Source organism: Microcaecilia unicolor, chromosome 7 (genome assembly GCF_901765095.1).
Source record: "Microcaecilia unicolor chromosome 7, aMicUni1.1, whole genome shotgun sequence".
NCBI classification, from domain to species: Eukaryota; Metazoa; Chordata; class Amphibia; order Gymnophiona; family Siphonopidae; genus Microcaecilia; species Microcaecilia unicolor.
The window spans coordinates 270,642,471-270,669,822 of record NC_044037.1 but is presented as its reverse complement, the minus strand read 5'-3'; the positions used below and the strand labels follow the sequence as shown (position 1 = coordinate 270,669,822).

The 27,352-nt window shown below is 42.7% G+C and overlaps 1 protein-coding gene across 1 annotated transcript in view; it reads right to left on the bottom strand.

Moving 5' to 3' along the window:
* The window catches only part of NCKAP5 (NCK associated protein 5), an 898,061-nt gene that overhangs the window by 109,659 nt on the left and 761,050 nt on the right, over positions 1–27,352 (bottom strand). The window contains exons 13-14 of the mRNA XM_030209965.1: positions 26,410–26,587; positions 23,361–23,439 (exon numbers count right to left, since the gene is read on the bottom strand). Of these exons, the coding sequence (XP_030065825.1) occupies positions 23,361–23,439; positions 26,410–26,587 (257 nt within the window). The remainder of the gene's footprint in view (positions 1–23,360; positions 23,440–26,409; positions 26,588–27,352) is intronic.

Below are 27,352 nucleotides of genomic sequence, written 5' to 3'. Positions count from 1 at the left end.
TCCTGCTTGCCTCTTGATGCATCTCTCCAGGAGAAGGCATCATCATCAAGCTGTATAAAACCAGCTCTGTACTGCTATTGGGTAGTAAGCAAGTGGCCCTTGGATTCTGGGCCTAGGGCTAAAGCGCGCATTTACTTTAACCCCTTTTAATAAAGGCAAATCATTTTTCTGTGACTGACCTAGCATCATGCATAACTCTCATACTAGTTGCCTCCTTTATTCCAGTAATGTACTCGCTGCTAAAATAAATCTATTTATATTCTTATAATTATTGGCCTGTTTCATTGCTTGTCAGTATTGTTCAGGAGCTACAACTTAGATCTGCATAGTCAGGGGATGTGCTTTGTATTTTCCTCATTCTAGAGTGCTAAAAATAACATTACACTTCAGGCCATCCCCATCTTATGTAGTGCTACAGGAAAACACTATCCCTCAAATTCTATAAATGGTGCTTTAAACTGTATGTTCAAATTTGGGCACGCACCCAATTTGCATGTGAAATTTAATTGAATAACTAGGCAATTAGCGCTCATAATTGGAACTTTAACAGGCAATTGTTGGTGCTAATTGGCTTTAATTAAATTAAAATGTATGCAAGTGAATTTTACAAGCAGGTCCAAAATGGGGGCATGGTTATGGGAGAGTCAGGGGTGGGTCAGGTGCGTTCCTTTAATTTATGAACGTTGTTACAGAATTTGGGGGATCTGTGTCTAATTTAGGCACGGGCATTTACACCAGGGTTTTGTTGGTGTAAATGGCCTAACTTTGAGCGCTGTTTATAGAATAGCGTGTCACACTTTTTTCTGCGCCATTTATAGAATTTAGTCCTATATAGCTGTGAATCCACTGCGTTTACATAAGCAGATCTTGATATGTTGTGTCTACAAATTATGCCTTCTGAATTACAGAAGGAAGCTTTTTTTGACAGACTGCAAGTATTGAGAAAAGTGTTATGAGAGAATTTGCAGGATTGAGCTTGTATCCAACATACCTTGCCTTAAGAGTGAGGTTTATTCCTGCAATGGCATATGCAAGATACAAAAAGTAGGACGAGTTGGCTCTTCTCAAATACCGGAGGAGACGTAATGATGGGAATAAAGTCTTTATTGCAAAAAACGACTCAACACAGCATCCGTGTTTTGGCGCGCAAGTGCCTTCCTCATGAGTCTTATGATGTATAGCTGATTATGAAAACAAGATGCCTTTATTAAATCAATAACCACAAACGTTATAAATATAAAAGTTCAACAGGGAATAACACCGGACTGTCAAAATAGCTTCAATGAAGATATTTTGACAGTATGATGTTATTCTCCATAAAGATATCTTGTTTTCATAATCAGCTATACATCATAAGATTCATGAGGAAGGTGCTTGCGCGCCGAAACACGGATGCTGTGTTGAGTCGTTTTTTGCAGTAAAGACTTTATTTCCATCATTACGCCCCCTCCGGTATTTGAGAAGAGCCAACTCTTCCTACTTTTTGCTTCTGCATCCTTTGACGTAGGAAACTAGTGCACCTCCACCCTTTGGGTGGTTATCTTTGAATTCATACGCAAGATACAGTCACTTGCAGACGTTAACTAGGAGACCTTAATTGTGTCACTTGAAGCAAACAATATATTACAATCAACATATAAGTTTTTGGAGCCCTAGTAGCTGGCTCTATGGTGAGCCAGCAAAGTGGCCAAACAGGTAGAAAAGGTGATGGCCAAAGCTAGAAGGATGCTTGCATATATAGGGAGAGGTATGGCCAGTCGGAAAATGGAGATGATGATGTCCCAATAAAAGACTGGTGAGACCTTATTTAGAATATTGTGTACAATTCTGGAGACCACATCTTCAAAAAGATAAAAACAGGATGTCAGTCCAGAGGGTGGCTTCTAAAAATGGTTAGTGGTCCTTGTCATTAAGCGAATGAAGACAGTCTTAAAGATCTCAATATGTAAGAACGGCGGGAGAGGGGATTTATAATAGAGACGTTTAAATACCTGCATGGCATAAATGCACAGGATGCGAGTCCTTTTCAATTAAAAGGAAACTCTGGAACGAGTGGCATAGGATGAAGGGGAAAGGGGATAAACTCAGAAGTAACCTGAGGAAACATTTCTTCACGGAAAGGGTGGTGAATTCATGGAACGGCCTCCCGCTGGAAGTGGAGGAGACGAAAACAATATCTGAATTCAAGAAAGCTTGGGACAAGCACATAGGATCTCTAAGGGAGTGATAGGGAGAATAGATGGAATGATGGGCAGACCGTATAGGTCACATGGTCTTTACCTGTCTTCGTTTTTCTCTGTTTCTATGTTCGGGGAAGGGGTCATTTGTAATGTGTTTGTAACTCCAAATCATTCTGAAATGTTGGCACCTATGCTTGGAACAGGAAGCTTGAGTAACAGAAAGTTTCTTTTCTCTCTCTTTATTTTTTGTTAGTTTGTACATCAAATACAAATCTTCTTTAGTACTATATCTTAAAAAGTTATCTCTGGAGCAGCTTGCAGCGGAATGTAACAGATGATGGTGCACGGCCAGTTCCTTTCAGTGAAGAAACTCCACACATTTACAAAGTACTGTGAAACCTGTTGGTATTTTAAATGCCACTCAAGCTGCCTTCCAAATAATACCTCTTTAAAGTGCTGCTCCGCTTCGTAAACATTCTTAAACTACATGTGGTATTGGCAAGAAGAATTCCAACTGCAGATGGCAGGACAGCCTTCTTTATTTGCACATCCTCCTTGTCATCTGCAGTGCTAAATCAAAGCAAAAATTAATTCAGTTCTGTCAAATCTATGTCATTTTGAGTAGAATATATATTTTGGGGGTTATGCTACATGTTTGATTTAATTAATGAAGAATGACTTGATCTTATCTTGGTTGCTTTTTATGGATATAAACTTCAGACTCATGAAGAGTTGACTGGTGAGTGATAAAATAAACCTGTATCCTTGAAATAAGTAATCCATATATAGGTGATTTCCACCTGGAATCTGGAAATGGGTTAGCTTGGAAAGGATCTGCATACAAAGTCAGTTCAGAAACAATAAAATATAAGGCAGTGTAATAACTTTTAAGTCACTGATGCTTGGCTCAGTCTTAAGAACCTGTCTAACCTATGCCTAATTTTCTGGATATACACTCCCCCCCTCATTCTATCGCAGTTTATTTGGGATTTGCTATCCTGCCCAACAGACAAACCATCTGAATGGCTCACAGGCTAAAAATGGGGTGTCACAGTTATCAACAAGACATGAGAAGGGAAGGTGGTGGTGGTGGTGGGGGCTACAGTATTGATAGGATATTGGGGGGGGGGGAGCACAACAAGGTTACACCTGTGTAGTCAACAACTATGTCTGGGGCTTCTGAGAGAAATGCTAATGGCTAGTAAGGGCTAACAGAAGGTACGGACAGCACACCTGTTCTCTAGCAGGGCATTAATGTTAGCGTATAATTTACACACATTTTATAACAGATCCAAGAAAACAGGAAGAGCCTCCACGCAGAATCAGAACGAAACAAGAACGGTAGAGGCTGACGAATGGACAAACCAATAGGGAGACAATATGTGAATAAACGTTTTTTGATATTATCTCCCTATTGGTTGGTTTGTCCATTTGTCAGTCTCTACTCTTGTTGTTTCATTCACATTTTATAATATACACATAGACAGGGAAAGGGAACGGGATGGAATTTGATATATTGCCTTTCTGAGGTTACAATCAAAGCAAGCTGCCTGGGCAATGGAGGGTTGAGTGACTTGGCCAGAGTCACAAGGAGCTGCAGTGGGAATTGAACCCATATCCCATGGTTCTTAGGCTGCTGTAAATTGTGACTCCACCCTAACTCATAGCCTGAGCACTTCCACTGTAAAAGTCCATACTCGTTTCCACCACTTGAACTTTTAGTCATGACCTAATTTTAAAAGAGACCTTTCCCTTGCATAAATCAATGTTTTCCCCCTGATTCTATAAAAGCTGCCAAAACTTGAATACACAAATTTAGGCACGCCCCTGATTTGCATGTGCAGTTTAACAGAATAATGAGCCAATTAGTACCAATAATTGGCTTCTTAACAAGCAATTATTGGCACTAATTAGATTTAATGGGGAATTACTGGGAAAAAAATAGACACGGGATTTGTACCTAAAATTTACATGTGGTCTGAAAAAGGGAGTGTGGAAATGGGAGGGTCATGGGCATTTCAGAGCAGACCAAGAGCGTGGTTTTGAGTTGTGCATGTAATTATAGAATATGGGTGCTCTGCACGTAAATTTAGGGGCAGGCATTTGCACTATGTTTTTGTTGGTGCAACTAGCAGTGTCTAAATTTACACACAACCTCTCCATTTACTTATTATTCTAGAGTAGAGAGGTGTGGCAGCCGTGTTAGTCTACTTTTAAAGGTAATCAATAGAAATAAAACAAAATAAAACATGGAAAAGAAAATAAGATGATACCTTTTTTATTGGACATAACTTAATACATTTCTTGATTAGCTTTCGAAGGTTGCCCTTCGAAAGCTAATCAAGAAATGTATTATGTCCAATAAAAAAAAGGTATCATCTTATTTTCTTTTACATATTATTCTATAAACCATGCCGAACTTTAGGTGCGTCTTATAGAATACTAGTTAAGCGTGTTTTTTCTGCATCAATTTTATAGGCACCATTTATAGAATGTATCCCTTTATGTACAGCAAAGATTTATAAACTTACCTCCATAGAGTTCATTAACACATTTACACTTTCTTCAGTGCCAGTGTCAATTTGTGTGTGAGGGTCACTAGAGGAGCATATTTGGGGGGGGGGGGGGATCATTTCATATATGCACCCTTTTATGAAATGAGACCCACTACGGGGCGGGGGGGGGGGGGGGGGAGTAATTCTAAAAAGTGGGTGCTAACATTTAGTCACCATATACAAATGTAAATAATTAGAGTAATGCACATTCATGAACATACTTGCATAAATGGCACAATTCCATCTAAGCACTATTCTGTAACTAAACGAACATCTTACACGGTGCATGTTTTACAGATAGGCACACGCATGAGCAGTATCTTGAAGGAGCATGGGTGAGGTGCACACTTATATTAGTAACATAGAATATTATAAGCTAACCCCTGGATTCTATATATAGCGCCCGGATTTGGGTGCTCAAATTTAGATGCGCTTCTGAGATGCATGTGCTACTTAATTGGCTAGTGGGCAGTTAAGCGTCAATAAATGGATGTCAAAAACCAATTATTGATGTTAATTAGTACTAAATAGGATGTGTGTGTGCTATTCTATTACACTGGGTGCCTAAATCCATGGGAAGGTTGTCAAGATTTCCACAATGAATATGCATGAGATGGATTTGTATGTTCTGCTTCCATTGTATGTTAATAAATTTCATGCATATTCATTGTGGCAATCTTGAAAACCCGACTGGGTTATGGCTCTCGAGAACCATGGTTGCCCACCCCTACCCTAAAGCAATGGTGTTCAACTCAGAACATAGCCAGTGGGATTTCAGGATATCCACAGTGAATATGCACAAGGTAGATTTGCATGCACTGCCTCCATTGTACGATTATCTGTCTCAAGCATTTCATTGTGGATATCCTGACTGGCTTGATGTGTCCTGAGGAACAGATTGAGAACTACTGTCTCAGAGGACAGAAGAGGAGGAGAGGATTTGATAGGAACATACAAAGACCTAAAATAATTCATGAAAAGAGACTCCAAGGGGGTAGATTCAAAGAGAAGGTGACAGATACATCTTCTAGTGAAGGTGAGAGACAAGAACAAATAGGGAACCTAGGAAAATATGACACAAATACAAAAGATTCATAGTTGAAAAGAAGTGAAAGAAAGTCTGAGATCTACTAGAGTTTACAATATTGCAACAGCAAGCAATTGACACAGACTAGCTGGGTCCTACTGCCCTATCAAACTCTCTCTCTATGTAATCAAGTCTAAAAGTTGCTATAGTTTGATATAAAAGTATGATAGTCATTTTTTTACAAGATGCACATGATCTGAAAGATATTTTAGCTCTTTGGGTCCCTAAATTTGAAGTTATCCAACTTATCTCTTGATGATGCAACTGCTCAAAGGATCAGCTCTTTGTCTGATGCTTCTGAGTTGATTGTACCATATAAAGAGAGACAGAGATCTTGACAACATTATGCTCCTTGGTTCATCTCATCATTGAGGCAAGAAAAGCAGAATCTGAAATCTTTACAGACAATGCGCCAAACAGGTGTCCAAAAAGCACTACAGGAGGTTTGAGGTTGGTCAGGCCTTAGTAAGGGTTTATTGGCGCCTCACGTCAGTGTCTCCAGCAAAAAAAGAGAGGGAGTTGGAAATGGGGTATAAGAGTGGCCAGCCAGGACGGTGTGTGTGTGTGTGTGTGTGGGGGGGGGGGGGGGGGGGTGCTTCAATATTGTGTTTTCAGTCACTAGGGACAGGCAACTTCCCTGGAGTCAGATACAGCTTGTCTGTCCCTCACTATTGAAAATGTGATAGTGAAACAGCACCCCCTACTGACAGAACTGTAGATGGAGGAGTCAAGCTCAACTTAGAAGGAACAGTGAGAACCACTGGTGTAAAGAAAAGGAAGTATTTATTATTTGTAGCATTTGTATCCCACATTTTCCCACCTATTTGCAGGCTCAATGTGGCTTACATTTGCCGTAATGGCGGTTGCCATTTCCGGGTAATAGAATTACAAATTGTGTTGCGTTAAGGTGCATACATACATGGTAACATACATGGAACATAACATATATGGAGCAGATCATGGTATATATATATATCTTGTGCATATACATACATGGTGGAGAAGAGTCCATTATGGCATTGCATGAAGGTTCCTGAGTAATAAATTGGATTATAGCCTATGTTGGGTCATCGACTATAGAGAGGCCCTATTTGACATAAGGTTTACGGTGGTAGTGCTTGTCATGTGATAAGATTTCGGTTTTGTGTAGATCGTGTATAGTGTTGTTTAGTATTTAAGATGGATGTTTATGGTATGCCTTCTTGAAAAGATCTGTTTTCATGGTTAGGTCTTGCATTGTTTTTATGGCCTTCGGTAGTGTGTTACGACCATGACAAATAAAACTGAAGGAGAGGATTCTGTGGCTATCCTGTGCCCCAACTGTTCAATACAGTCGGACTGGATGAAGGGCAAAGGAAACACTATTAAAAATAAAATTAAAAAGCCACAATACAGGCTGCCAACAAAATTATGAATGATAGTATGGCCTGGTAGTCCTGTGTCTCAACTGTCCAGCAGGGCGAAGCTGGATAAGGAAAATGTTATACCGTATATAAAATAAAATAAAGAATGTCTTTTTGCTGGTGAGTACTACCAATTCCCTGGGAAGTCAGGTGTGCATAGCTGATGATATACAAACTGTGGCCTACACATCCGCTCTTTAATCCAGTTTGCAGTGCCATCATGTTAGTACAATAAATAAGTTTTGCAGCAGTTCTATGTCGTCATTTTGGGATGGGGGAGGGGAAGCATAAGGAAATGGTACAGCGTGTCAGTGCTTTGATCTATCATTGTAAAACACAAATGTGCTGGAATGATGCTGGCATTTAGGAAAGAATATAGCACCAAACCTTAAACAATATTACACAGTTTATGGTAGACCAAGTATGTGTCTCATGGGACACCCACAATGGTGAGAAAAAATATAACCAAATAAAACTGGAAAACCTAGCTATGAAAAATAAAATAGGAAGAGTTTGTCAAGCACTGTTTACACAGTCTAACATTTCTGGGCTACTCAAAATGCCAAAATTAAAACCAGCAAGAAGGCTGTCATTTCTGAATAACTATTGTACAAGTAGATTTGGATTTCCATATTACAGACTGCCCCGCTATACTAGCAACACTCTATCAGAGACTGAAACAAAAACACGGGGCCTTTCACATCTAGGTCACCAGTTCCAATTTGGCTCAGACTGACAGTGATCGAAAGTAATTACCATGGAATTAGTCGGTAGTCTTAGCCTAATTACTTCTGGACTGGTTCCTAGATCACTAAAAATCTCCATCACAGCTGAGGGGCCAAGGACTGAAAGAGCGTGCAGACCAAATTACCCGCTAATCCACTGAAGTGGTCCTACCAGCCCAGGCTTAAGAAACATTGGGAGAATCTATATTTTCAGGACCTGTATTATACCTGTTGTATAGCTCAATGGGAGAACTCTGTTCCCAGCATTTTTCATGAGCTCTAATTCCACTAAAAATGAAAGATAATAGCACTGTGCATTGTTTATTCTGCTACTATCAGGCTTCACAAAGAATAATGAGCTGGCACGGCTACAAAAACACACACATGCAAAACAGAAGAGCAGAACATTTTAACAGAAATAACCAAAATATAAGCAAAATGAAATTAGGCTATCAAATCTCGTCAAGTCCCTTGTATTTGCGGTTTAAATATAATTTTCATCCATATTATTGGCATCCAAACGGCATTTGAGAGTTTCCAACTGAAACAGAAATATAAAGCTCATAGATTTGAGTACTGTCAGCCAAAAGCATGACTTTTTAAAAACATATTTATACAGACAATACATTTTTTTTAATCACACGGTTGTATTGCTCAGACCTGCAAATTGAAAATGTTCATATATTTCCTATTACTATCTGTGATCAAAGAATAACACAGTTAGGTTATTGGTTTAAACTGCATCACAAACACCCTTGGAAATTGAATCACTGCTTCTGAATTTAGTCTGAGATTTTTTTTTGTTGTTGTTGTTGTGGTTGTTGTTTTGCAGCCCTGCAGCTTCTCTCGTCTCAATGATTTTCAGGTATTCTAGAGCTTGACTCGGGCAATGAGGTGAAGAAAAAGCAAACCCTATTCTTTTACCTGACTGTGTGCTAAATGAATGAATCAACCAACCAATTTATTAGCAATAAGATGATTGGAAAACGCTCCCACTCGGCTCCTATCAATGAGATGATGATCAAAATTAAGAGTGGCACTGATGCCTTACCCTCTCTCAGCTACTGATGTCTTCATAAACAGCAAGATGCTGTATAGCAGAAAATGAGAAACCTCTCACATACGCAGAGTGGCGTAGGAAAGGGGGCGGTGGGGCAGTCCACCCCGGGTGCACGCCGCTGGGGGGTGTCGGCTCCGCTGGTTCCCTCGCTCCCTCTGCCCCGGAACAGGATACTTCCTGTTCTGGGGCAGAGAGAGCAGGGAACCAGCGGAGCCGACGCAGCTCCCAGCGATGTGCACTGGGGGCAGATCAGCCCTCCCGCCCGTCCTCTGCCGCTTTACCGATGTGAGTACGCGCTCAGGGGGGGGAGTACACGCTCGGGGGTACTCTCTGGAGGGGGGAGGGTGCGCCGTGCTGCACCCGGGGGGTGGGGGTGCGCAGCGGCAACCCGCCCCGGGTGTCAGCTGCCCTCGCTACGGCACTGCATACGCAAAGTCGTTCACTTAAGTCCCTCACTAATTAGAACAAGAAGGACCCTGTGTAGATAATGAGAGCTTTATATAGCCCAACAGTTTTATGTTGGTCTTTTAAAGAAATATCATAGGGGGTCTTTTACTAAGTGGCAGTAAGCCCAACGCGGGCAGCAGCCCGGCGGTAGTTCCCACCCCCGGTGTGCGCCATTTTTATTTTTGTAGCACCGGTGTTTACCTGGCAGTAATCAGGCAGTGCCTCACGCTGTCCGGTTACCACTGGGTTAGAGTGGGAGCCCTTACTGCCACCTCAATGGATGGTGGTAAGTGCTCCCCCTGAAATGGCCGCGTGGCAAGTGCTTCACTTGCTGCACAGCCATTTACTTAAAAAAACCAGCCTTTTACCCACTGTGGTAAAATGAGGCCTCAGAGTGTGTCAAAACATTCACTGATGCCAGCGCAGACCCTCTTGTGCCATAGCTTAGTAAAAGGACCCCATAATCTCTGAAGATTTCAGTTTTCTCTAAGACCAATGAAGCTCCATGGTTTTTTGTGGCTGCATGGAGGGTGAGAGGGGTGAGAGAGGTAAAAATGTTGGACATAGGAATGGAGGGGAGGGTGAGAGGCTGCATGGAGGGTGAGGGGGGGGGGAGAGAGAGTGAGAAATGTTGGACATGAGAGAGGGGAGGGAGAGATGCTGAATGGAAGCTGAGAGGGATGAGAGAGAGAACTGTTGGACATGGGATGGGGAGGGGAGAATTATTGGACATAAGAATGGAGGGGAGGGTGAGAGGGGTGAGAGAGGGAGAAATGTTGGACATAGGGGTGGAGGGGAGGGAAAGATGGTGCACAGGGAAGAGAGGCAAAAAATTTGGACAAGGTAGTGGACAAGAGGAAGGGAGGAATGCTGCATGGGGGAGGGGGAAGAGAGATTTGGGACACAAGGGAGGGAAAGAGAGAGATGGTGGACAATAGGAGAGAGGGAGAGATTTTGAACATGGGGTATATGACAGGGAGGGAGAGATGCACAGGAGGTGGAGAGGGGAGAAAGAGGAAGATGTTGGATCCAGGAGCAGAAGGGAGTGATGGAGAGATGCCGGACAGTGGAAGTGAGGGAAGAGAGAGGAAGAAATTCTGGGAAAATGGGGTAGTGAGCAGGAGGGAAGAGAGAAAGGACAGGGGGATGTTAGGCTATGAGAGGGGAGAAAAAGGGAGCAGCTGCTGGACTAGAAGGGTGGAGGAGATGGCAAACCCATGTAGGAGAGGCCAGGAGGGGGTGGAAATGAAATGAATGAGAGGATAGTGATTACAGAGAGTAGAAATATGGTAATGGGGATTAGATTAAAGATGAAAGAGAATGGAGGGATGGGTAAGGTTTGAGATGGGTAATGGGAGAGCTAGTGGGTGAGAGAAGATACAAATTTGATAGGTGGCTGAAAAGTAAAAAGGAGGAGAAGGGTGACAGAGGGTGAAATTTGAGTTGACAGAGAGCAGAAAAGAAAAAAAAAGAGAGGAAAGAGCTAAAAAGGAAAGATCATTATGTCAAAGGAGGTGTAGTGAGGAATAGACCGGAGAGAGGAGAATTAGCTTGAAGAAGAATTAGCAGATGACAGATGGGAAAGCAGAAAAGAGAAACTAGAACCAACATTATAGAAAAATAAAATGTTCAGACTACAAAGGTAGAAAAAATAATTGTATTTTGAATGCTTTAAATGGAATATGTTAGCTTTGGGAAATATTCATAGTAAATGTCTTTGTATTTTGTTCAGTAGAAAGGGAAATGCATTTCTGTTTTTCCTTTCTCCAGTGTTGCAATACATGCTAAGTTTAACTTCTTGGGGTTCCCAGCTCAATTTTTGTCTAAATATTTTTATTTCTAATTTGTGATCCCTTGTTCTTTATTTGGTGAGGGTCTGTTGGTGTATTAATCAAGTCTCTACAGTTCTGTAATCTGCATTCTCAGATAAGTGAACTGGTCGCTGTTTTGTTGTCTTAAAAAAAAAGTTTGTTGCACAAGTGCATTTTTACGTAAAAGATAAAATAAGACATTGGATGCAAATGATAATTGGAGAGCTTTGGATCTAGAATCGCTGTTCGCTATAGGAGATCCAATAGTTCATTTGGAGACATATATGATGCCTCATTGTCTTTGAACATTAAGCAAAAATTACATATGTTGATGCAATAGATTGAATCATAATAGTGTGTTTGATTAGTAAGCATTTTGATATTGTTACCACATAGTGTGCACTCCTGTACCCTTTGTGGTGTGATAGTAATGGCAGGTGGGGAAATTGGAGGGGAGGCAGAGAGGAGAAGGATTCAAGGAGTAGGCCCTCCTTTATTTTCTGACCTGGGCTCTAGCATGGCTAACATCAGTACTGACCCTTGCTGTATAACTGGTGGGGATTCCCAACCATCTCCAGCTGTGGAATTCATCCAAAGACGACCAGAACTCCCTTCTCCCAACCTCTGCAGTCGACCGTAGCATCCTTGAGCCACCGACAACTAAACATGTGTGGGGTGCTGGCATCAGTGTCTTAGGGACGTCGCTGCTGCCTGTCAAGCTTGGTAAAAGGGAATTCTGGTCACCTTCAGAGAAGTTTAATTTATATTTTGAGTGGGGGAAGGGTGGGGCAGATAAAATTTTATGCCCACCCACTCTGGGCTCAGGCCCACCCAACATTGGCTTTCTGGCTACGCCACTGGTATCACCTCCTCGCTGGCTGCTGCTGACACTACCACTGAAAGTTATGGTGCTGGGCTGGGGTCTTGAGCATCTTTATATGCTCCAGGCCTGCCGGTTCCTGCCCTTTCAAGGGAGCTGACAGGCTTTGAGCATGCGCAGATATTCAAGGCCTTGACCCAGCACAATAAATTTCAACAGCAGTGTCAGTGGCAGCCTGCGAGGAGGTACTACCAGTAAAAAGAGCAATGTCGGTCAGCACTGGAGAGGGCAGGGGAGGGAAAAGGGAGAGAAATGCTGTGACCCTGGGGGAGGGGAGGGGGGAGGAGAGGGGGGAGGAGAGGGAGAGAAATGGCTGTAACCCTGGGGAGAGGGGAGGGAAGAAAGAAAAGTGTGGGTCATCATGGGGGGAGGAGGGAAGGAGAGAAATTCTTGCCGATTGGACTATAAGCCAAGATCCTAATTTTGGGGACAAAAGAGTCTCAGCTTACAGTTGAGTATATAGAAAAAGAAAGCCATAAAATAATAGGAAATATCTATTACAATCATACACGAACCAAATCATACACATACATCATAACATAAAATGATATCTAGAATCTAATATAAAAATCCAAATTACAGTTAATCTACTATATCAATGGTGTTGTCTCCAATTGGATGCATTTGCAATAAATCCAAGTGTAAAGCACTAGGAAATATCTGTTGGGCCTACCTTTGCTCCTGAAGGAGCAAAAGTTAAACAAAATACCTTACCGGAGCTCTGAAAACAATGACATGACTTTTCTTTTAAGTTGACAAGAAGAAAAAGAGCACCAAGTACACAAGAGTCTAAAACGAGATTCCGACTGAAGTTTATTCAGCAAATAAACAACTGTAACTGAGGCTGGGCTGGGTTTGAGCTGGAAGGCGTTGAAAGTGGCCACCGCACAGCGTTGTCTCCCAGGAGTGACAGTGATCAGAAGAGGCCCCTTGCTAAGAACTGCAGATAGATGAGTATCCAGAAATCATGATGTACTAGAAATGGTGCATGAGAAACTGCACATCAAAGTAATCCCTGATGCAGCCTTCATAGGCAAAACATGGCCACGTCGGGCATTGTGTGTCTCAGTTACAGGTGTTTATTCTCTAAGGGGCCCTTTTACAAAGCGGCGGTAAGCCCATGGTGGGCTTACCATGCGCCAATCTAGAGTTACCACAGGCCCAACAAAGGTGCCAGCGGTAGTTCCAGCACTAGCAGAAATATTCAAAACATATTTCTGCAGGAGCTATCCCAGCAGTAAGTGCACCCCTCCGCATGGCCATGCCGTAAATGAAATCTTATCACGTGGCCATTTCTTTTTTAGGCCATTTTACCCACTGCGGTAAAAACTACTACTACTACTTATCATTTCTAAAGCGCTACTAGACGTACGCAGTGCTGTACACTTGAACATAAACAGACAGTCCCTGCTCGACAGAGCTTACAATCTAATTAGGACAAACAAGACAAACAAGAGATAAGGGAATATTAAAGTGAGGATGATAAAATAAGGGTTCTGAACAAGTGAATAAGGGTTAGGAGTTAAAAGCTGCATCAAAAAGGTGGGCTTTTAGCTTAGATTTGAAGACGGCCAGAGATGGAGCTTGACGTACCGGCTTAGGAAGTATATTCCAGGCATATGGTGCAGCAAGATAAAAGGAACGGAGCCTGGAGTTAGCAGTGGAGAAGAAGGGTGCAGATAAGAGAGATTTACCCAATGGGTAGAGCCTCAGTGCTTGGGAAACACAGCTATCACAGCTTGGTAAAAGGACCCCTGAATAAACTTTCTTTGAAACTGCGTTTTGGATCCCTGTATACTTGGTACTGGCTTTCTTTTCGTCTGTAGGCTATAGAGCACCTGCCTCTTTCTCTGCTTGTTTTTCTTTTAAGTTGTTCAAAGCAAGAAGTCAAGGTCCCTGTTTACTAAGCCGCGTTAGAGGTGCATTAGCGTTTTTAGAACACGCTAGCCGTGTAGATGCCCATAATATTCCTATGGGTGTATACACAGTTAGCACTCAGCGCACCTTAGTAAACAGGGTCCCAAAGTATTTAAATTAGCGCAAATACTGGAACGCTGTCAATCATTTCCACATAAGCTGCAAAAATGTAGCCAAGAAATTACATCGGGTATTTTGATATCCAAAGTATACATAAATATGAAAAATATGAACCCCCACCCCAATACAGCCAAGCTTACTGGCCCTGAATAAATAATCTTCAAAAGATTTAATTGTCCCATCGTATTACTGTTGCTATGATACTCTTAAATATTATTACTCAGCAGCCTAATACTCACACTAAGATACTGCAACACATTATCCCCCCGTCTCTATGTCTGGCACCTAAAGTTGTGAGCGCAAATTTGCCAGTGTGGACAAACTGTGCAGGCAACTTAATTGGTTAATAATTGGCCATTAACAAGCAATTACACGTCCAACGTTCTAAGCGTATTCGGTAAAGTGGTGCACAATAATCCTAATGCACAGACCTCAAAAGGGGGTGAAGCCATGGGGGTTCCTAAAAATTATGCACACTATTACAGAATGTGCCCAATCTGTGCTTAAGTGAGACGCTGAACCACACCTTACTTTGGGTGAGGTTTATAGAACAATGCTAAGTACGTTTTTGTTTTGGCGTCACATATAGAATCCAGCCCTCTGCATTTCTGAAGTTAATTTTGTCATAAAATGTCAAGTGGATTATTGAATTTTAAATCTGGATTCTACCACAATAGCTCTATTCCAAGGCTTCGAGGGCAAAATAAAATACCCTGGAATTACCCAATCTGTGATGGTTTAAGACACGAGTATCTATGAGCAGTTTTGTTGCAAGGTCCTAGGAGATTTTCCTTTTAATGAAGGTTGTGATGTCAGATTTTCTTCTGCTCCACTAACTCAGAGAGTCATTAATCTATTTATGTCTTTTTAGGCCATTATATTCTCTTGAAAATGATCAACAACTGACAAGTAGCATGTTTTGTTTGTTTTACAGGCTTTGCAATAGCCAATTACTGGACACGGATGACTCAGCATTATTCTACAGAGTGACAACTTTGAAGGGTGTTAAATAATATTTAACTTGCATATTAGCTAGCCTTGCAGAACTGATAGCACTTTAGGCATTTTGCCTTGCCAGTTCCAATAACGGATATAATCTTTTAACAACTGTAGTGTTTAGAGATGCTGCAGACATTTAACTCTGTTTTGTTAAGTCTTTGGTTTTGCAAAAACTAATAGTGAACCGTTCGTTGTGCTGAAATTTACAAATTTTGTAACACTGGCTGTGCTGGTAAGTGAAAAGTTATGTAAGAAAAGAAAAAGCCCCCAGAATCTGAAATGCTAGTGCATGGTTTATTAAAAAACGTAGTGGCTCTTTTACTCAGCCACGAAGGTGCATACGCGTATCCTACGTGTCAATTTTGAATTACCGCCAGGGATGCTGAGAAGGGGGGACAAAATTCCCTGGGCCCGGGCCTCCGGGGGGGGGGGGGGGGGCGGCACTGTCTCCGCAGTCCGGCCCGCCCGCCTTCCGTTGCTCCTTGGCATTGAACTTAAGCGCCTCACCTTCGAAAGCGCAGCAAGCAGCGGCAGACTGCTCCTTCCTTCTGTGTCCCACCCTCACCTGACATAACTTCCGTGAGGGCGGGACAAAGAAGGAAGGAGTGGTCTACCGCTGCTTGTTGCTGCTCTTTCGAAGGTGAGGTGCTTAAGGTCAGTGCAGAGGGCCCGGGGGTGGAGGGGGAGGCCTGGTGGCGGTTGGAGGGTGCCCGACGACCTTGGGTGGGGGGGGCCCGGAGGCGGCCTTGTCCCGGGCCTGGCCCAATCTCTCGGCGGCCCTGACTACTGCCCGGCTACCGTGTGGTCTGGGCGGTAATTTAGTTTTCTACATGAGCCCACTACGCGCCCCGGAAAATTTCTGGTGTGCGGCACTAACCAGGCGGTAATCAGCATTGTACACACTCTGACAATTAACGCCCAGTTAACGCGTGAGACTTTACCACTAGGCCAATGGGTGGCGGTAAGGTCTCAGGCCCCAAATGGACGCGTGACAATTTTTATTTTGCGGCATGTCCATTTTCAGCTAAAAAACAAAGGCCTTTTTTGCAGGTGCGCTGAAAAATTAACCTGCGCGCGTCCAATGCATGCGTCTAAACCAGCGCAGGCCACTTTTCAGTGCTCCTTAGTAAAAGGACCCCTTAATAGTAGATGCCATCCTCCCAAACCTGAAATGTTAGTTTGAGGTTTATTTAATAAGTTCATGTTACCATGCAGGACCTGATCCATGAATGTGAATGTAAAATCACAAAACTGACTTCGAACTTTTTCCACCTATCTGTCCCATTTTTCCAGCCTCTCTTGATTTATCCTGGACTCTTCATCATTATCGTAAGATACATTCTTCAAGTACCATGAAAATCAGTAACCTGTATCACTGAGATACTGCAGGATGGTTACTCCTTGATACGCTGTCCTCATTTGGATTTCAGGGCTCTGTTCTTTCCTGGTTTTCTTCTTATCTCCCAGCGTACCTTTTGTGTATACTCTAGTGGATTCTCTTCTACTTCTATCCCACTGTCAGTTGGTGTACCTCAGGGATCTATCCTGGGACCTCTTCTTTTCTTCATCTATACTTCTTCCCTTGGTACTCTGATCTCATCCCATGGTTTTCAGTATCATCTTTACGCTGATGACTCCCAGATCTACCTCTCCACACCAGAAATCTCAGCAGGAATCCAGGCCAAAGTATCAGCCTGCCTGTCTGACATTGCTGCCTGGATGTCTCAGCGCCATCTGAAACTAAACATGACCAAGACTGAGCTTCTCATCTTTCCCCCTAAACCAACCTCTCCTCCTCACCCATTCTCTATTTCTGTGGATAACACTCTCATCCTTCCTGTCTCATCAGCTCGTAACCTTGGGGTCATCTTCGACTCCTCCCTCTCCTTCTCTGCACATATTCAGCAGACTGCTAAAACCTGTCATTTCTTTCTCTATAATATCACCAAAATTTGCCCTTTCCTTTCTGAGCACACTACCAGAACCCTCATCCACACTCTTATCACCTCTCGCTTAGACTATTGCAACTTGCTTCTTACAGGTCTCCCACTTAGCCATCTCTCTCCTCTTCAATCTGTTCAAACTTCTGCTGCACCACTAATATTCCGCCAGTGTCGTTATGCTCATATTAGCCCTCTCCTCAAGTCACTTCACTGGCTTCCTATCCGTTTCCGCATACAGTTCAAACTCCTCTTATTGACCTATAAGTGCATTCACTCTGCAGCTCCTCAGTACCTCTCCACTCTCATCTCTCCTTACATTCCTTCCCGGGAACTCCGCTCACTGGGTAAATCTCTCTTATCTGCACCCTTCTCCTCCACTGCTAACTCCAGACTCCGTTCCTTTTATCTTGCTGCACCATATGCCTGGAATAGACTTCCTGAGCCGGTACGTCAAGCCAGTTGCGTTCCTAGGGTGGCTGACACCCGGGGCGGATCGCCGATGTGCCCCCCCCCCCGGCGAAATGACACCTCCCCCCAGTGAAACGACACCCCCGCCTGGGTGCATTTTTACCTGCTGGGGGGGGGGGGGGGGTGCCGCACTCCTGTCGGCTTCGCTCATTCCATGCTCCCTCTGCCCCGGAACAGGAAGTAACCTGTTCTGGGGCAGAGGGAGCACGGAACGAGCGGAGCCGACAGGCGCGTGGCACCCCCCCCCCCCAGTGGCGTGCACCCGGGGCGGACCGCACCCACTGCCCCCCCTAGGAACACCACTGCGTCAAGCTCCATCTCTGGCTGTCTTCAAATCTAAGCTAAAAGCTCACCTTTTTGATGCTGCTTTTAACTCCTAACCCTTATTCACTTGTTCAGAACCCTTATTTTATTATCCTCACTTTAATATTCCCTTATCTCTTATTTGTCCTGTTTGTCTGTCCTAATTAGATTGTAAGCTCTGTCGAGCAGGGACTGTCTCTTCATGTTCAAGTGTACAGCGCTGCATAGGTCTAGTAACGCTTTAGAAATGATAAGTAGTAGTACTCATAAAGTAAATAAAGGTGCAGTAAAAGGCCAACTTTTACTGCACCTTAATAGCTAACACCTAAAGTACTAAAGTGTGTTAATACTGTTTCAAGTGTTAAATTGCATTAAGAACATTGTTAACCAGCTCATGATAGTTTTAATGCAAAATCTAAATTAATGGGGTTATGACATATGAAACTATGTAAAATTACTGATCACCTATTAATCCAGAGCACAAAAGCACCAAAAGCCTTCTAAAATGGAACAAGTCATTTAGGGCTCCTTTTACTAAGCAACGGTAAGCCCAAAGTGGGCTTACCGCTCGCTATACAGGAAGTACCACCGGGCTACCAGAGCAGCCCGGTGGCACTTCCCACGCCTAGCGCGTTGTCATTTCTGGTGCTACAAAAATGCTAGTGCACCTTTGTAAAAGAACTCCTCTCTGACTTTTCTTTTCCATTCAGTTCCTATGCTGGCACTGCTATATAACTTATCCCCCCTTCAACAGGTATGCATGCTTCATCCGAAAAAAAAGCCCACCCTTCTTTCATTCATGCTACTCCCAAAGTATATATTTCTCTGATGTCAAAAAGGAACTCTTATCTAGTGACGATCCTAGGCCGGCTGCCACCCGGGGTGGATCGCCGATCCGCACCCCCCCCTCCTGGGTGCAGCACAACCCCCCCTCCTGGCGCAGACACCCCCCCCCCCCCAGTGCATCAAACCCCCCCCCCCCCCCCCACAGGTGCATTCTTGGCTGCTGGGACCAGCCACGCGGCTCTCAGCTCCGCTGGCTCCCTCTGCCTCGGAACAGGAAGTAACCTGTTCCGGGGCAGAGGGAGCAGGGAACCAGCGGAGCCGACAGGCGCGCGGCTGCTCTCTGCACCCTCCAGCAGCATGCACCCGGGGCGGACCGCCCCGCCCTTGGTACGCCGCTGCCCTTATCTATGGGAGATTATTCAAAGAGAAGTTTTGTATAATTTTGTAAAATAATAGGTATCTACCACAACAGTGAATCTGTGTGCCCAGAAAGAGGGATGCCTGCGAGAAGTTGGAGGACTTAAAGTATGAACAATTCTCTATAATCTCTAAAGAGTCCTTTCAATCAGTAGTATGGCCTTAGCAAACCTTTATCCCCTGGATTCTATATAGCGCACCTAGAGATCCACGCCAAAATCAGCGCAGATTCTATAACAGTGCGCGTAACTTAACAAGCTAATGAGTGCTGATAACAGCACTTAAGAAGCAATAATGAGCACTAATTGGTATCGATTACCAACTCGCTAAGCATATTCTGTAATGATGTGCGCCAAACTTCTAACATGCATAAGCAAAAGGGGGCATGGTTATGGGCGGGGAAATGGGCGTTTCATGGGTGTTCCAAACTTTACGCGCCTAGTTATAGAATATGACCCAATGCACCTCCCCCAATGCGGGTGAAACCACACGCAAAGGCCATTTTTACCAGGGCGCAAAAATCCTTCGATTTTGTGTTTGTTTCGTTAATTCCATTAGCACACGGACATTTTTAAAAACTACTGTGGGGGTACTTACTGCCACCTATTTAGGAAGTAGTAAGGGCTCCCCATTTTATCAGTTAGTGCATGGTAAATTCAGATGCATTAACTGTTAGCACAGGAATGCCCACTGTCCATCCCTGACATGCCCCCTCCAAAACATGCAAAACAAATAATAATGAGTATGAGGTTAATGCATGCACATCCCACAACTAATCCAGAATGCATTAGCTCGTACTGACTTAGGCTATTGTTGTTGCATTATGCATCTGTTAGTGCTTAACACAGCTTTGTAAAAGGACCCCTAAGTGTACTCAGCATGAAGAAAGGAAAATACAGGACTCCGTGAAATGTGAACGGGAAGAGATGGATTAAACACATTTCTATAAAGTGGCATTCTCCTTTTGGGTGCCCTGAGATAGTGCATGGAGCACCAATTTTATAACAGAATCAGGGCACCGTGATAAAACTAATGTAAACCCACATCGGCCCCCCCAAATCCCACTCCCCACAACTGTACACCACTACCATAGCCCTTATGGGTGAAAGGGGGCACCTACATGTGGGTACAGTGGGTTTCGGGTGGGTTTTGGAGGGCTCACATTTACCACCACAAGTGTAACAGGTAGGGGGGGGATGGGCCTGGGTCCGCCTACCTGAAGTGCACTGCACTCACTAAAACTGCTCCAGGGACCTGCATTCTGCTGTCATGGAGCTGGGTATGACATTTGAGGCTGGCATAGAAGCTGGTAAAAAAAATGTTTAAAACAATTTTTTAAGGGTGGGAGGGGGTTGGTGACCACCGGGGGAGTACAGGGAGGTCATCCCCCATTCCCTCCGGTGGTCATCTGGTCAGTTCGGACACCTTTTTGAGGCTTGGTCCTGAAAATAAATGGACCAAGTAAAGTCGGCCAAATGTTCATCAGGGCCTCCCTTCTTTTTTCCATTATCGGCCAAGGGCGCCCATGTGTTAACCACGCCCCTGTCCTGCCTTCGCTACGCCTCCGATATGCCTCCTTAAACTTTCGCTGGTCCTGCGACAGACTGCAGTTGAGGGCAGCCAAAATCGGCTTTCGATTATGCCAATTTGACCGCCCTTAGGAGAAGGGCGCCCATCTCCCGATTTGTGTCGGAAGATGGGCGCCTTTCTCCTTTAAAAATAAGCAGGATAGGCAGTCAAACCTCACAAGTTTGCTTCTGTTTTCAATAGCATATGCAAATGTTTGGGGTCACACAATATGGCAGCTGCACAGGGGAGATGACTTCGACTTTTTGACGACATGACATCTCCTGTCATAAAACCTCCTTGGTTTACACCAAGTTAATAGAAACATAGAAACATGACGGCAGATAAAGGCCATATGACCCATCCAGTCTGGCCATTCTCTGTAACCCCTAATTCTTCCTGTTCCTAAGCGATCCCACATGTTTATCCCATGCCTTTTTAAATTCTGGAACAGTCCTTGACTCCACCACCTCCACCGGGAGGCCATTCCATGCCTCCACCACCCTTTCTGAGAAATAATACTTCCTTAGGTTACTCCTAAGCCTATTCCCTCTTAACTTTGTCATATGCTCCCTCATTCCAGAGCTCTCCTTCATTTGAAAAAGGCTCTCTTCCTGTACATAAATGCCCTTGAGATATTTAAACATTTCTATCATGTCTCCTCTCTCCCTCCTCTCTTCCAGCGTATACATGTTGAGGTTCATAAGCCTGTCCCTATAATTTTTGCATTCAAGACTGCTTACTAATTTCGTAGCTGCCCTCTGGACCGACTCCATCCTGTTAATATCTTTCCGTAGGTGCGGTCTCCAGAACTGCACGCAGTACTCCAAATGAGGCCTCACCAGAGACTTATACAATGGCACTATCACCTCCTTTTTCCTGCTGGTCATACCTCTCTTTATGCACCCAAGCATCCTTCTGGCTTTGGCTGTTGCTTTTTCTACCTGTTCGAAAGCTTTAAGGTAGTCAGACACAATCACCCCCAAGTCCCGCTCTTCCTTCGCACACTGAAGCACTACACCCCCTATACTGTACTGTTCCCTTGGAATTTTGTGACCCAAGTGCATGACCCTGCATTTTTTGGGATTAAACCTTAGTTGCCAAATATCAGTCCATTCCTCTACCTTCGCTAGGTCCTTCCTCATGTCATTCATACCCTCCAGGGTGTCCACCCTGTTGCAGAGTTTAGTATCATCCGCAAAGAGACAAACCTTACCAGACAGCCCTTCCACAATATCGCTCACAAAGACGTGAAAAAGAGCCGGCCCTAGGACCAATCCCTGCGGTACTCCACTGACGACATTCTTTTCTTCAGAGCAAGCTCCATTTACCACCACCCTCTGTCTCCTACCATTCAACCAATTTTTTACCTAATCAGTTACTCTAGGTCCCACACCGAGGGCACTCAATTTATTTATCAGTCGCCTGTGCGGAACCGTGTCAAAGGCTTTGCTGAAATCCAAGTATACCACATCAAGCGCCCCTCCCACATCCAACTGTTTGGTCACCCAGTCGAAGAAGACAGTCAAATTCGTCTGACACGACCTGCCACTAGTGAAGCCATATTGCCTCGGGTCCCGCATTCCATGTAGTTCAAGAAATGTCACAATCCTCCTCTTTAGAAGCGTTTCCATTAGCTTACTCACCACCGAGGTCAGACTGACAGGTCTGTAATTCCCAACCTCCTCCTTACTTCCACTCTTGTGCAAAGGAACCACTTCCGCCCTTCTCCAGTCCGCCGGGACCACTCCAGTTTCTAAGGAAGCATTGAAGAGGTCCGTCAGCGGAGCCGACAGAACGTCTCCGAGTTCCTTAAGCACCCTCGGGTGTATCCCGTTAATGACTGGCAAAAGTTGATATGACTAAATGCGCACATTAGTATTCTATAAAATGTGCATGTTGATGGCGGACACTCCAATGGCCTGCTCATGTCCCCTCTCCCCATGTATTTGCCCCTTTTGCAGAAGCCCGCTAAGGCACTCATGTGTTACTTTGCAGAATGGCAAGTAGTGCATTAGCACACAACTGCCGGTACAGGAGCTCCCTTGCACGCACATAGTGCATGTACCTGGAACGCAGCATTTCTAGAATTTTCTCATATAAGCAAAATGTTATTTAAGTATAAAGTGTTATAATAACAGAACAAGAACATAAGAATTTCCATACTGGGACAGACTGAAGGTCCATCAAGTCCACTATCCTGTTTCTAACAGTGGACAATCCAAGTTACAAGTACCTGGCGAGACCCCAAAACAGTACAATACATTTTAAACTGTTTATCCTAGAAACAAGCAGTGGATTTTCCCCAAGTCCATCTTAATAATGGTTTATGGACTTTTCTTTTGGAAGCTATCCAAACCTTTTTTAAACCCCTCTAAGCTAACTAACACATGCTCTGGAAATGAATTCCAGAGTTCAATTACACCATTTATTTTCCTTATATAACATACCTCTGACTTTCTGTCAATACCTCTGGTTAGAAAAGGAGCACTTTCTATGCATGAAACCCCACATGGCTATTTAATATGGTTACTTTTTTTTAACAAATATTTGCCTCATTACCTTTTTAGGTAGCTACCAAAGAATATGCTTTGCTCACACAAGATACAACTACTAAATTTAAGATTATTTATATCTACATAGGTGCAAAGAATTAATAAACAATTATAACACTAATGGGGGTTGTTTTGTACCTATCGTGCGGCTCTGACATGCAGACTCTCTGGTAGCGTCTCCTCCATCATCTTGTACATTTTCTGCGATTGCTTTCACCTGCATTATAGCAAACATCATGATGAAGAAAAATGAGTTTGTGAATTATTTTCTACAGTGAAGCATGCATTAACACACTCATCAAAATACGTGATGCTTTTTCTCCTATTTTACTTTTGGCTAGCACTATGTCCCTGCACTCTATTTCCCGGAATATATCCTGACTAACCCTGATCCCAAAGGTGCAGAAAAGGCCATTTGTTCATTTTGCAGAAGCCTTGGAAATAAGACCTCTTAACATAGGGTTTTAAACTTTCAGCAAAAACCTGAAACGTAAGCGGTATAAGAAACAGCTTCCGCCTCTGCTTGCTTAAATTAGACTACAGAACGACACTAAGATCTCTCGCCCAAGCACTTACACTTATTTTTTCCTCTTTTGCCTCTCAGCCCGGAAGGGTAAATATAATGCACCAAAGATACAGCATATTCGGTGATGTCTGAAGTCAGTTGCATGTGGCTTATGCTCTTTAAGACCGCCACTTAAAGACTTTATTTCCTTGACATGAAATCTAACAACTCAATAACCTATTAAATCCTTAATGAGTACATTTAAGAGAAAATAATTATGTAGCATGGTAGGGAGACCTGAAGGAATATAACATATCAAATACTATTAAAATGTAACTTGCATATCTTGTATAAAGCAAATTTTTATGTACATGTTGTAACCATTTTTTTCTGTCTAGAGAATAGAAAAACTACAGCAATTTAATGTAATCTTTATAACTATATTTTTCACAGGTCCTTGACTAACTGGAAATGAAGTGGAAGTTTATTTGTATTATGTGAATTGAAGAAACATTAAGGTCGGTATTACCTTATGTTGATTTTTTAAAAAATTATTTGTTAATTTGCGATTTGATATCAAAGTGCTTTAACGACCAACTTCTTGTTTACACTACAACGTTTCTGACCAGAATAATCCTCCAAATCGCTGCTGATCACAGAGGGCAGGCCTTTCTTTCTGCCTCTTGAAGTTTATTCATCCCCAGAAATGTTTGAATTAGTATAATGGACAGCTTCAATTAAATGCTTTCTTTAGCTCGCAGCTTCAAGACTTCAGATCACAGGCAATATCAAAGTACAATTTGTGATTATTCTAGGCATCTAATTAATCTTTACCGTGGGATTGATAAAAGGATCACAGCTTTTGGAACCTGTCAAACAAGTTAGCACCATAAAAAAAAAAAACATCCTCTACATCTTTCTTGGCTTACGTATTATATTCTGAATATCTGAGCTGACCACCACGGCAAACACATCGATTTCATTACATAAATAAAACTTTATTGTCTACGTTTAGACCAGTTTCATTTCTACCAGCACTTTTATTTTCAGGAAATAGCTGTACTACGGAACCAGGAACGACAACAAAAAGAAACAACATTTGCTTAACTTTAGCAAAATCATTTGCACAAAAGACGTTTTTGTTTAAGTCTCCTTTAGCAGTGTTTGGAAACCAAATATTTCCTTCCTCTTCTTTAGGAGCGACCCAGAATTAAAAGCTGCTTTCACCTAACGTGCGTGCAATCAAATTTGTCACCAATCAAATTTTGTTGAAAATATACTAAAGCGTATCTACTATTGCTAAATTAGCAGAGTCTTTTTTTTTTTTGCCAAAAGGAAGGGAAACAGCTTAGCAAATGACTGTATCTCTAGAAAGTGGAATCACTGTAGCGGAGTGTAGGATGTCTTTGTTATTTCTGAGCAGTAAAGATGTACCCTAAGCTGTCAGGGCCGTATTAAATGGGACACAGTTAAATTGAGCGACTCTGATAAGGGGACACCGCTTTACTATCAAAGTTTTAGATCAGGTGGATTGAATTTCCTGCATATTGCACATTTCCCGACTTTCATTCTCTCTCTCCTTTCAGTGACACTAGAAGGTCAGTCTTAGATATGCTTATAATTTGGGGTTTTGTAATGCAGGGGACATCTACATTTTCAACAATGCGATGAGTACAAGGAAAGAAAAAACATAATGCTTTTTTAAGCCTTTTTTTTCTGCATATAATATTTCAGAATTTCAATGACCTTGCACTAAGCATTTGCAGGGGAAATATATTAATTGCCTTAAAAATATGACTGTTTTTTTTGTCTCTACATATTGGATCTCTACGACACTTGAAACATTTCAAACAGCAGTAGAGAATCTATTGGATGCAATATTAAGAACTCTAAAACATATTACAATTTCAATTTCACAAATATTAACAAATATTCTGCAGCTCTTAAAGGGTAACTATTCCTTTTTATAAAGCTTACCAAATATTGGTGGTTTGAGTTAATTTGAAAAATAAAAAAGATAAAGAAATAACACACTGTGATCAAAGCAAGTCTGTGTAAACAGTGTTAACATAACACGTAAAAGTATGTTTAACTTGTGTACAGCCAGAGGAAAAATTTAAGAAAGCATTTGTGGAGAACAGCCACTGCCCACATATAATTAAACCTTCACACTTTTCCTATACAGATGATACAGTTCAAAATAGTCTTTTTCCTTTCTGTGCATGATATTCAATATTTAAATCCCAAGTTAACAAAAACAAAAAAACCAAACAAACTGTGATACCACAAGAACCAGAAGGTATAACTTTGACAAGCTTCTTCAAATGTGGTTCCACACCTTCCTGTATGTTTCTCCTTGTGGACTGCTAAGAAAAATATTATCCCAAAAACTTTTCAGAAAAAATGGAAACAAACAGATTGTTCTAGAACTCTGCTGGGGCGTCCTGATCCATGTAAAGCAAACAGACATACTGAGCAAAAGAAGCTCTATGTTTTGTGTTGTAAAATGACCTTGCCTTTAGTACATTTATCATCATTCTTATTAATAAGGTGTTTTTAAGAGCTTAAACCTCCAGCTTATCCTATCAGAGCATGTCTCTTGTGACTCTCAAAAAAATCAAGAACCAACATCGGAATCCGAACACCAGTAACAATGCCTTAGTGCAGAAAAAAAAAACTTACCAAGGTCTCATTCTGCATTTCCATATCAGCTTTCAGTTTGCTGTTTTTCTTGCGGTTTCCTTGAGTGCAGATATTGCTGCTGGGAAGAGAGGAGCCCTGGGAACTGCCCTTCGACACACTCCTGCAGGAAACATTATTTGATCCACTTTCTGTCTGCTGAGCTGCTTTCTTATCAACTCTGCAGGTAGAAAGTGATTCCTCTGATAAATTACATTGCCCTTCTTCAATCATTCTAGCTTTCCTTTTCCTTTAATGCCTAAAGTAACCTCTTTGTACCTCTCCATCTGTAGACCTATGAGTGATAAATGTTTTTAACTAGCTTTGATCAAATATGCCACTTGCAATTTCAGGCAATATATCAATTTAGTCTAGCAGATATAATGATTTATTTTTATAGCTGGGATTGCTGTAAGGCAAACTGGGAAACAGAGTATAAGCACTGTTGTGTTCTTATGGCCTAATGGAGAGGCAACTATAAATGGAATTACTTTTCCAGCTTACTAGGGCGCTACCTGGTTGTCTTTCCTCTTGCGAAACGGAATGAACTCTATTTACCGATTACTTAGCTGGTATTGATGACTAAGTTGATTGAATGCATAACTGTTTTTACAGGTTTGGTATGTGCTTGCAAAACTTCAACACAGAAATGTGAATACAGTTTAGTAGGGTGCACACAGAAATCAAAGAAAATGATCTAAGTGCTTTGTATTTTGTGCCACATCCCAGTAGGGAGGGGGAGGTTAGCATGGGGGCCACTGGCCACCCCATTTCTGATGCTTCCCCTTGTTTTCCCTTTCCATTCCCGCTGCCCCTCCCTATCCTCCCCTCCCCCCCAAACACACACCAAAAACTGCAAAATACTTTAAACTGAGTGCATCCTCAAGCTCTGCCAGCTGAAAAATCCAGATGCCAGGGCAGTGAAAAATTACAGTACACAGCAGCA